Source organism: Mus caroli, chromosome 16 (genome assembly GCF_900094665.2).
Source record: "Mus caroli chromosome 16, CAROLI_EIJ_v1.1, whole genome shotgun sequence".
NCBI lineage: Eukaryota > Metazoa > Chordata > Mammalia > Rodentia > Muridae > Mus > Mus caroli.
In genome coordinates, this window is record NC_034585.1 from 28,134,922 (window position 1) to 28,147,171 (window position 12,250).

Consider the following 12,250-nt stretch of genomic DNA (forward strand, 5'->3'; position numbering starts at 1 on the left):
CTGCATCGTATACATGCCCACACACAGACATATGCACAGTAACTTAAAAAACAAACGAGCTGATTAAGCCAGTGAGCAGCCTCCTCTGTGGTCTCTGCTTCAGTTCCTGGTCCATACTCTGACTCAAGTTCCTTCCCTGATTTCCTTCCCTGATGAACTGTGGCATGGAAGTCTGAGCCACACAAACCCTGTCCTTGCCCTCGGTACTTATGGTCATGCCGGTAGTAACACAACCAGCTGGAACAGCGAGTGAGGTTTCCCTTCTGAATGAGATCATTTGACTTTCAGATTCCAGCACGACAGAAGAATGCACTCTTTACAGATTCTACATAATAACTTTAATTTAAATAAAAATAAAAACGTATTATGATATAGTTTCTCAAGATGGAAGCTTGTGCCTATCTAAGCACTATAGCCTACCCTGTGTGTCCTAAGACGGTGGCATGGTGCAGCGGTCCCCGGCCTTGGACATCTCTTTGGTTCACATTAGCACCATTCTGCAACAGGAATTCACATGTCACCAAAGAGCCCTGGAAGAGAAGAAGATGACAGTGCATAAATACAGACAAGAAAGAAAGGAGTTAGATTTGTCTCTTCTGAGAACTAATTAACACAGAACCATTTACAGTCTCAAGTCCAGCAAAACACACTCCTCCCCCTGCATTCTGAGAAGTCTCTTCCAGCTTCCCCTCCCAAATCAGAAACACCTACAACACTCAGAACTCACTAGTGAGAGAATTCTTTATTTCTAACCCCTCTTAGAACAGTAACATTAATGATACTTAGTTTAGTATTTATATTTTCTACTTTACCAGATCAATGAAAATCTCAGTACATCAATTCATACCCCCAATACAGCCTGAATGCATTAATTCACACCCCAATACCGCCTGAATGCATTAATTCATACCCCTAGTACAGCCTGAATGCATTAATTCATACCCCTAATACAGCCTGAATGAGTGGTGTTGCTTGGTTTTCATCTGAATTAGCCCAGTTCACATCTGCACTGTGAGCCAAAGCCTCAGCCATCTTGGGAAGGTTTTTTTCGTACGAAGCCCTATAAAGCTGAAGTCCTGGGTTAAGATGTTTAGAGTCAAGAAACACAGAAGACTCTTGCCTTTCTCCTTCTGGAAAGCAAAGCACAAATACATTAATAAGAATGTGCTCATACCACAGGATGCAAATATTGTAACAAGTACAGAAAGAGTTTGCAAGAAGGAAGGAGAGTTCTGTTGGGTGAATCGCAGTGACTGGTCAGCAAAGTGAAGACGAACTTAAACCTGGCAGGTGTAAACTTAAGAATGGTCAAGGAGATAAGTTCAGGACAGGTAAGAGGCTAGGATACCTTATAGTGTATGTATGTGTATATACATACACATAAATAAATATACATATATACATATATACTTATGTATATACACATCTCAATTTTGAAAGTGAGCTCTTCAGCTCACTATGGAAACATTGTGACAGAGGAAATGGTGGCTGGTTGGTTATTCATCAATACCAATGAGCATATGAGAGATTCATTACTTCTTACAGACTAATCATTATAGTGTTATCTATACTCTAAAGTCTGAAGTCACTATTGATTAGATTTGAGACTGAACATGTATGAGAAATTTTATTACACTTAACATCTGTATTTCAGGGAGGATAGGTGTGAATGTGGAGGCCATCGGACAACTTTTGGGAGTTGATTCCCTCCTTCCACCAAGTGGGTCTCTGGCTGGAACTCAGGTCAAAAGGACTGGCAACAGATATCTTTGCCTGCCGAGCCGTCTCACCAGTACATTTTTAAGTTCTGAGAAATTCTTAATGCCTGCTCTGTTCTAGTAGGGACTGCTGCAAAATATAATTCCAGATACATTTCCTCTTATAATTAGTAACACTGCAGGAAATGTTTTAACATTTCTACACGCTTAACCCCTTCCCTGGGCTTCATTCTTATGTTGCCTGACACCATTAATATTTCCGTGATTCTCCTTTAGTAAATCTAAATCTTACAGTAAAAGTCTGGGAAAAGGCAATAAAACACTGAAGGAATGAGCAACAAATGAGTAACGGCAGAGTTACTCTTAGAATAAATACGCTGAACAAAAGAACACAAACTGGGACCTTTCTTACATACTGGGGGATCCCTCTCCTCTACACTAAACAAATGCCACCTTTGCCATCTGACAGGAAGCAGAGTGGAGTTTAGGGACTGAGATTCTAATGGTCAGGAGAGGCCAGTTACAGAGACCACGAGATAGGGTAATGGGACATCAATACTACCACGGGTGTGCACACAGCATGCACATCACACACATTCTAATACATCAACTACACTTCCTCCCCTGCCCAGCAGGAAGGTGGAGAGCCAGGAGGAACGGCCCCAGACCTCAACCTCTGGCCCTCGTGTGAGCACACAGGTGCAAACACACCCGTGGAATAACGGACAATTGCCACACGCCTTTTACAACAAACCACCCCCATCAACACAGGCTTTCGTCAGGACTCACCAGGCTCATATAAGCTATTGGCTGACACCGTGGAAGGTAGAGATTCTCGTCCATCCTCAGAGCACTGCTGGATCCCACTGTCATTACTTTTGACTGTGTTTTTAAAAGAAAAAAAAAAAGGCTAGCGATTAAAGCTCACATCACTTAGAACACTGTCTCCCACACGCAACAGGTTATAGAATGAGCTGGCACATGGAAGCATGAACTGAGTCACCACCAGCATGACAAACTCACTGCCATCTCAGTCCTGCAACTTAGCTCACAGGAACATCAATGACAAGGCCTGAGACTAAACTAACGTTCAGATTCTAACACATCTCATTACCCCACAAATGCTGGGGGGGTGGGGGGGAGTGAAGAGCTTAATCCCTGCATGGCTGTGGTAATGTGTAACCCTGAGACAATGGGCAACGTCTAGAGCAATGGCCACACCGCACAATGAGCACTGGCACAGACGTGGAAGGCTCCATGACAGTACTTACTACTACGCAGCTTTGAAGAGGTATCAAAGTAGGAGAAGAGTGAGTCTAGCTCATCAGGACAGAACAGAGACTCCCGCCTGGCCTCGTCGCTAGTTACAGCAGCCACTGGGGACATGCAAGTTAGCAAAGCACAGAGCAGGCCGTGAGAACGGGGGCAGGAAGAACCGTTACTGGGGAGGTGTAGGGAGGACATAGGAGGAAAACAGCGGTTAACCAGATACCCAGGGCTCTAGGCGTAACTGCTTTATCATCCCATCTCCCCTGGCTAGTAGGCAGCTGGACTCTTCGGAGTACAGACTGTACCTAGAAATTTGAACCGTGGGACTATATCAAGTGACAGTCTTAAGACAAAGAAATCCAGTTTTCCCTTAGAATGCACAGAAGGAAATAGGCTTCTAGTATTTACAAAACCACAACAACAAAAAAAAACCTACCATGGCCATAATTGTGAGATTAAAAAGGTGGTTTCAGCTCAGGATAATATGGCAGGTAAAATACCTGGGGTGTGGATGGATGCTCTGGCATGGCTCAGCCGCTGGTCCTCACAGCTCTTAGAGCTGCTCCTTTTGTCCTGCTCAGATGGAGACACCAATGCAGAGTGTTTATCCACAAATTTCCTTTCCACGTATTTCGCTCTGATATATGCCTCCTTCTCCTGTCTGGGAAACAGAAAAAATGACAAAATACTCTATTGGAGCCTCTTAGCATGGCTAACAGCGCATGAGCACCACTAGTTAAAAGTAAACAGGGGTGGGGGTGCCAGGGGAATGGCCCAGCAGTTACCAGAAGACCTGGATCCCACTCATATCACAACCACCCCTAAGTCCAGGGAATTGAACACCCTCTTGTAAAGGCTTGACATATAAAGTTGTATGACATGAGTTCCTTCTAAATAAGAAGCTAATTTCACAGTCAGATGAACTACAAATAACCCACTGAAAGCTCAGTTACATGGCACTCCGTGACTCTCTTACTGTCTGTCTGCATGTAGCTCTATATATACTCCCTTGTGTTTTATATTAGAAACATGACATTACACACACACATACTTATATTAATTTCATTTTTACTAGAGATACTGTCATATCCTGAACAATCACTACTGGTGGTCATAATTTTTTCATATAATAATGACAATAAAACATACAGGGTTCCAGATTTATAGTAGACAAAAGGTGATTTTCTCTTATTATATAACTATACAATACACCTGTTCCAGCCAGTTGGTGGTGGTACACATTTTTAGTCCCAGCACTTGGGAGGCAGAGGCAGGCACTGAGAGTTCAAGGCCAGCCTAGTCTACAGAGTGAGTTCCAGGGCAGCCTGGGCTACACAGAGAAACCCTGGTGTGGTTTACACCAGGTTTAGTCAGGATTATTTATTTTTAGAAATAGAATTTCATTTGCCATAATCCTATGTTGAGATTTGAACTAGGCCAGTGTAATTTAAATCACTTTTAGCCAGGTATGGTGGCTCACGCCTTTAATCCCAGCACTCGGGAGGCAGAGGCAGGTGGATTTCTTAGTTCGAGGCCAGCCTGGTCTACAGAGTGAGTTCCAGGACAGCCAGAGCTATACAGAGAAACCCTGTCTCAAAAAACTAAAAAAGAAAAAAAAAGAAGAAAAAAATCACTTTTAATATTTGCTGTGTGGCCATAGTTAGTATTAGACCTTGGGCTTTCCTATTTTAACCAAAGACCAAAGCATTTTAAATTAAAATAAGGAAAATTACAGAACAGGCATATATATTTTGTTTGTTTGTTTGTTTGTTTATTGAGATCTGGCCCTTCAGTGAACCTGGACGTGACTAATCCATTTCGACTAGCTGGCCAGTAAGCCCATCTGGATCCCCTGTCTCTGAGCCTCCCCAGAGCTGGGATTAGGGCAAGCACTGACTCGCACACCCTTGCTTTTAAAGTAGGTGTTAAGGAACCAAAGTAAGGCTTGAGCCTGAGCAGTGCTTCTTTTTAAATGCCTTCCACTGGCAGAACTTTGAACACTTGAGTGGCAAAGCGCCTTGACATTGCTATGTCGTCGCTCTGATTAGGGGAGGAAGGAGCACATTACGATAATCATACCTTTGTCCTGGCTGTGGTTTCTTTACACCCATTTTTTCCAGTTTAGCTTCATAAACTCGATTTATAACATCATTTCCCAATTCACACATAAGCTATTTGGCAGGAAAATAAAAACAGAAGCTAAAAATTAAAAGTCCTAAAAATAAGCTAAACTTTAAAATTCCTTTAAGAGGGTACAATTAACTAATTCCTCTTTACAGACTGCAATTGGTCATTCCACAAAGACATCTTCAAGCTAAAATGAGCCAAAGGCTGAGTTTGTTAAATAAGTCTTTATCAGAATACTGTCACTCCTGTAACAAGTACTGAACAGATAGCATGCAGGCATCCTGCAAGGGAGCCAACACCTCTGCAGGCACCTGCACTTGGTGCATACATCCGCATGCAGACTCAAACACATAATTAAAACTAATAACAAACCTCTAAATAAAAGGCATAGTTATTACGTGTCTATCTACATATCACTCTATATCACAGGCTACCGACTGCTATGTCCACGCTTGGGCAGGATGCCTGACAGTGAGCATCGTATGCAGGTAGGCAGAACAAGCACTGGCCAATTCAAGGACAGTGAATTAAAGTTAGACATACTTATTTTAAATGTCCCTCACTTCCACTTTATAGAAATACTAAGATGGATGTGACAGAGTTCACTGAACTTGCTTATGGACTCCATGTATTTGAGTCCTATCACCAAACAACCACTAACTCCTTGTCCACTGCTACAAAACTTTTGAGACTCTCCCTCCTGGGCCATCTCCTTCTCTACTTCAGTCTACTTCAGTCTTCACGCCTCCACTTTGTTAGCCCATCAACCACCATCCATGAAATGTTTCCATGCAAATACTTATCTCACCTTCAAGAGCTCTGGCTCCCAAGTGTCCAAAGTTAAAGATCTTACTTTCGAAAAATGAACCCCAAGGCTCCTACATAGGGAAAAAAGATAGCATTATTCTTATATGAAAATATCAAGCAACTATTTGTGCATTTACCCACACACAGATGGCACCTACATATAAATATGGATGGATCCTCTGTGGTCATTAATGAATGATGAACCAAAGTCATCAAAAACACGTTACAAACTAAAATTATCCATTGGTTACAATGTGCAACTATAAACTAGTAATTAAATTAGAGAACTGGGGAAAAAAGACTCACTAACAAAAACAGCAACAACAAAAACCCGCACAATAATTTGCAACCTGTATTTAACCCAAAGGAACGCTCCGCTCCCGCTGAGCATACGCACCGATGAATCCCAGAGCACTCAATGCACAAGGTAATGCCCAGGTTGATGCTGGCCCACCGTGGGTCTGCCAGACCACAGTCACAGCAGCTGGTGTTGCCAGGGATACACTGCACACGCTGCAGAGCACTTTCTCCTTTCAATAACTTCTCTTTTGATTCATTTCCAGAATCTAGGCTTCCGGTTGATGGGGACGACTTCTTATCCAATTTCTGAAAGAATTAACAATTATTTGGTGGTTTACTGCTTTTCATAAAGGACCATAAGAACTTACTGCATGTTAAATACTACAAACAAAAGCTCTAACCCATCAGTTAAGCATCCATTCCGACAGGCATTATTCTAAGCACGGGAGACACTGAGGTTTTTATGAACAGGTTTCCTCAATGAGGGGGAAACGCACACACTTACAATTCGGTGATGACTGACATTAGACACATGAACGAGAGATGAGGGCAGAGGGGGAAAGGCAGGGTAGGAGACATGATATTACTAAGACCCAATAATAAGACCTAATCCTGGCACTTGGCAGGCTGAGGCAGGATGATGATAATAAGCCGAACCTTACCTGTACAGGAAGGCTCTCTCACAAGAACAAAGCAAACCAAAAGAATAAAGTACTTTATGCCACAGTTCCCCGAAGTGTTAACTAGGACCAAGTTACTCTAATCACCACAGTTAATAGAAAAACTATGCTATGACACAGTAAAATGCTATAAAATATATCATTTGCATAGTGAACCAAAACACAATATGCAAAAAGCTAATTTTTATAAGTGCACGGCCACACCAATAATAAAGACTATTTAATAAGCAGTGGGCTACATGCAATAGTCACCAGCCAAATTCCAAGCTATGGCTCTTGATTTTAAGCATGTAAAGGTAAGCATGTAAGGTCTAAAGTCTTCATGATTAAATGCGTCCCATTCTGTACAACCCAGTACACTGGCACAGAAGCACTGCGGACAGAATTCGATTCTTGTTTGTCTTTTCTGAAAACAACCCAGCATTAGGGAGGGCTGAGCAACAAGACAATTGTGGGGATGTGGAGTTCCCAAGGCGTGGGAGGAGAGAAAGGAGAGCACCCACTTAAAGAACACAGCCTTGTGTGGGCCGCTGGGTCCTACACAGGGTCAGAAGGATGCCTGCGTGGGACACACGAGTTGATTCCAGACACAAAAACAATGGCAGTAATGGATTATGACATAGAATAAGAGAAAAGCACATAGGAACACAGCTAAATATATGTCACAAATTCAAATTCAACTGGGCAAGGAACAGAATATTTACAATTTCAAAGTACATCACCCCCTTCCCCCGAAATACTTATTCCCCACAGGTTAGTGGAGCACCTCACAACGGAAAGATAGGACAGATAAAACTATGTGCCACTTCAAAGGGTGGCCTGAGAACACAGTAGTTACACAAAACGTTCTTCCCAAATATGTAAAACCCAGCTAAATAACTAGTCTGTGATTTTCAAACCTTTTGAAGTCAAAGATCAGACTAAGCCTGAAGCCCTAACTACCCTGACCGAGGGAGATGTGACAACCACGGCAGTTTCGCAGTTTCGCTCTAACTGCGAAATGTAAAGAGCATTCCCGGGGCAATCTTTAAACACAAGGCATTTGGGGTTTGAACAGCGGAGACGTATCAAGGACCATGTCTCCACTGTGAAGTCGGTCCCATGACTATGCAAGAGAGCAACTATGCAAGAGAGCTAGCTCATCCTAGGCTCATGGAAAGTGCTCATTGAAGTAGGAACTGGAGGCTGACAACTTACTCTTAGGCAGTGCAAGGGGAAGAAGTTAGCTGTATTGTATGCAGAAATTTACAGATATTTGAGGTTTCAAATTTTTAAAAAATATTATCTGGTTATCAGAAGATGTTTGAACATCTTGTTAAAGTTAACAAACAGAATTATCATCTATGGAAAAGATCTCAGTACTTAAGGCAGAAATGATATTCATTCCCAATGTCTTTGAAATGCTAATGTTTTTGTTCCCAATAAGAAAGGCTGAGAGCTAAAAAGGCAGGGACATCCCAGGATTCTCTCCCCAACCCCAGGCCAGTAAGGGACTATCTCCACACATAACTAACTCTAAACACATTCCTTTCTCTAAAGGAATAAATGACAGTCCATAGATGGGGATCAGCTGAGAGATCAAAGGCAGGATGACATGAATGCACACGCACACACACACTCTCTCGAGCACACACACAAGCGCAAACGCACACACACTCACACTCAGTGCGAAGAGCCCTAGCACCCACTTCTCCCTGCCCATTCCTTGTGCCTATGCAAGAGATCAGTGAATTTTCTTTCGGGAAAAGACCCTGTTGCTCAATACATAGTCCAAACTTAGGAAAATCTTATATTCAACAAAATCTTAAGTATGTGTTCCGTATGTGACTAGTATATTACAAGAAAGCCAAGAAAAACCTTTTATAAAAAAATTCTTTTTTTTTTTTTTTTTTTTTTTGGTTTTTCAAGACAGGGTTTCTCTGTGTAGCCCTGGCTGTCCTGGAACTCACTTTGTAGACCAGGCTGGCCTCAAACTCAGAAATCCGCCTGCCTCTACCTCCCAAATGCTGGGATTAAAGGTGTGTGCCACTACTGCCTGGCTATAAAACAATTCTTTTTTTTTTTTTTTAACTAAATACAGACTGGTTTAATATGCTACAAACAAATGATGAACATGAAACCTACAGGTTTTTGATGAGACAGAACCAAGCTATCTAAGTAGTATAAAACAATTCTTAATCTAGTTGTTTATAGGATTATCTAAGGAAAAAGGTTTTTTGGTTTTCTTTTGTTTTTGTTTTTTTTTTTAACTCATGACTCAAGATACCTCCCTATGAGTCAGGGAGGCCCAGAGGCACCCCAAATACCACAGGCTGTGGTCACTGCTCTTGTCTGCTCACAATAACTAGAGGGTTGCTGAAGACACCACTCACTTGGGATGAGGAACAGAGAGATCAACCTCAAACTGACCAGGAAACTCTCTCCTTGCTGGCTGCCTTACATAAAGCCAGAGGTGCTGAGGAGAGAAGAGACAGCAACAGCCTTACCCAGCACTGGACCCTGCATGCTAACAACACCAACCTGCTAGAAAGATGTGCCCACTGATACAATAATGGCATCGTGGTTTGGGGTCAACCAACTGTTTTCTGAGTGAATCTCAGGCCTGCTGCACAGAAGGGATCTCACGATTGGTACTGTACACATGGTTAGAAGCCTATAACATGGAAATCATAGGCTGTAGGGAACCCATCCTTACTGTACTGCTAAATGGCCAGGCTGCAAACTGTTCTCCAAATGTTTATGCTTGTACTTGTGCTTTGTGTCAGCTATGTTTCATTTGCACCAAGCCGTGGCTAACGCAGAGACTCATACTGAACAGAGTGCAGAATATAAACAACTTTGAGTGCTCAATTGTCTCAACTCCCACCATCCAAGGCTCAGAGAAGAAGAGAGGGTCGAAATAACATGAGTCAGCAGACGGGGAGGAGAGCTGTGAAATGCTCATATTAGACACGGCATAGTCATTGAAGGCATCAACTCATGCAGCTATGGTTACTTGCGGAAGACACGTCAAGAGGTCAAGCTAATGAAAATCCTCACGTGGATGACAGGTGAGACCATGAGGCCCAGCCTTCCCAGAGGCTGCTGAGGGAAGAACTGCTCTCCGTTGAGGATGAGGCTCGTGGTATGTTGTTGCTCATGCCTCAAGAGTTAGCCACACACCCACATACATACAGGTAGCACTAAATGAACTCAGAATTCTTAACAACAAAAACATAAAAAGACAAGAGAAGTGGAATGGAGGACACTATGGAGTACTGGTGGGTGAATACAGTCCATATACATCATAAAGATTTCTAAAGAATAAGAAAAAGATTATTTTAAAAGACAAAATAAATAAAAATAGTAATATCTAGTTCTCAACACCATTTAACTGTTTAGGCATGGGACTTTGCAAATAAGAAGTGAATGTTTAATTATACTTGTAGTACTACCATGATGAGAAAATAAAAGATTCAATAAACAATGAACAAAAAAGGAATTCTTAAAAATTGAAGAGATTCTAGCAGATTGGCAACATTCAAGAAAAGACAATAATACCAGTTCAGAAATTCCAGAAAGAGAATTGGAGAAAAGAAATAGGAAAGATCAGTAACCAGGAAAGCAACCCTGAAATCTAAAAACCAAAAGAACAGAAGAAACAACATAATGCTATTTCTCCCTCGGCTCCACCCCTCACAAAGACAGGGTTTCTCTCTGTAGAGCAGGCTGTCCTGAAACTCTCTCTCTATAGACTAGGCTAGCCTTGAACTCACAGAGATCTACCTACCTCTGTCTCCCAAGAGCTGGAACTAAAGGAGCATTACTCAGCCATAATGCTGTTTCTTAAGAATAACTGTTCCAGCACTCGGGAGGCAGAGGCAGGTGGATTTCTGAGTTCGAGGCCAGCCTGGTCTACAAAGTGAGTTCCAGGACAGCCAGGGCTATACAGAGAAACCCTGTCTCAAAAAACCAAAAAAAAAAAAAAAAAAAAAAAAAAAAAAAAAAAAAAAAAAGAATAACTGTTTCTAACCTAAGATTTTTATACCTAGCTAAACTACCAAACAAATGTAAAGACAAAAAAAGTTCTATTCCAGAAGACACAAAATCACAAATGCCTCACTTTCTGGAAAATACTGAAGGAGGTCCTCAAGCTCTTAATTCAATAAGGAGAAACATATGGGTCAACAGAAAGAAAGAAACATTTAAAAAATGACTGTGTAAGAAAGTTTCAGGTTAATAACTGTACTATGCTGACAGTTTGGGGATACCTGGCCCAGAGACGATTCAGGTAATAGAAAATACTGAGGGCCCTCTTCACTAACATGTCTTTTTGCCAATGTTCTCATCATCAGTATTCAACAACATCCAGGTAAGCTGAAGACAGAAGAAATTCCTTCTCTGAGACTGATCAGAACAGTGGTTTTCAACCTGTGGGTCACAACCTCTTTGGGAGGTACAAGCGGGAGCATCACAAATTCAAGGTCACCTTCAGCTACGTAAGTGAGCCCCAAGCCAGCCTGGGCTACATGAACTGTCAAGAAAGGGAGATAAGAGAGAGATGTAAGAAATGAAAACAAGTGGGTAGGGAAAGAAGGGGGGCATACATAAAGATAAACAAACAGAACCGAAATCCAAAATTTAAAACATCTCAATTTATAAAACATGTTCCATAAAAAGGATGCCATGACCATGTGTTACAAGTGAGATTTAAAACATTTAGCACTGTCTCCGTGATACTGACCACATTTCTACTCACCTCTGATTCATCGCCCTTCTCTCTATAAGCAGTTGCAATACTGGTCTGAACAGCCTTAATCCAGGCCTGGCGAAGCTTTTCAGAATCTGCCTGGAGCATACAACTTCTAAAAGGAAACAGCATCATTTTGTCAGACAATAAATCAGAAGGGGAAGATCCACACACATTTTCTCACTACACTATTCAGCACATTTTTAAAGAAGAATGTATGTGCATTAGTGCTTTGCCTGAATGTAAGTCTGTGCACCACTGTGTGTGTGAGATACCCTTGAAGGCCAAAGGAGAGTATGAGAGAGACCCCAGGCCTGCAGTTATGGCCAGGTGTGCCACCAACGTGTGTTCTGCAAAGTGAACCCTGGTCCTTGGGAAGAGCAGCTAGTGCTCTTAACCAGTGAGCTGCCTCTCTAGCTGCCCAGCGGTAATTTTTAGCAAAAAGGTAATAATTTTTAGCAAAAAGTAATTTTAGTTCAAAGAAGGGTTTCATTGTTCATCCATCTTTTGAACAAGTATGACCGAGATAAAAATCATGGTACAAATATAAAAATATTATCTCTTAAAAACAAAGTATTTATCCCAAAACTTGAAAAATTATAAATGATTCAAACACAGTG

General features: G+C 41.8%; 1 protein-coding gene across 9 annotated transcripts in view; it reads right to left on the reverse strand.

Annotated features, from left to right (window-relative positions):
* The window catches only part of Acap2 (ArfGAP with coiled-coil, ankyrin repeat and PH domains 2), a 105,847-nt gene that overhangs the window by 9,050 nt on the left and 84,547 nt on the right, over positions 1-12,250 (reverse strand). For 6 of the 9 annotated variants that reach the window (XR_003835141.1, XR_003835142.1, XM_029470651.1 and 3 more), the window contains 9 exons: positions 11,640-11,745; positions 6,319-6,527; positions 5,923-5,992; positions 5,067-5,158; positions 3,488-3,648; positions 2,990-3,094; positions 2,508-2,600; positions 943-1,130; positions 421-530 (listed from right to left, as the gene is read on the reverse strand). Coding sequence is in view for 7 of the 9 variants with exons in the window: in XM_029470651.1 (XP_029326511.1) it covers positions 421-530; positions 943-1,130; positions 2,508-2,600; positions 2,990-3,094; positions 3,488-3,648; positions 5,067-5,158; positions 5,923-5,992; positions 6,319-6,527; positions 11,640-11,745 (1,134 nt within the window). In the remaining 2 variants the exon portion in view is untranslated. The remainder of the gene's footprint in view (positions 1-420; positions 531-942; positions 1,131-2,507; positions 2,601-2,989; positions 3,095-3,487; positions 3,649-5,066; positions 5,159-5,922; positions 5,993-6,318; positions 6,528-11,639; positions 11,746-12,250) is intronic. The other 3 variants (XM_021184603.2, XM_029470655.1, XM_021184602.2) reach the window with 1 other exon arrangement.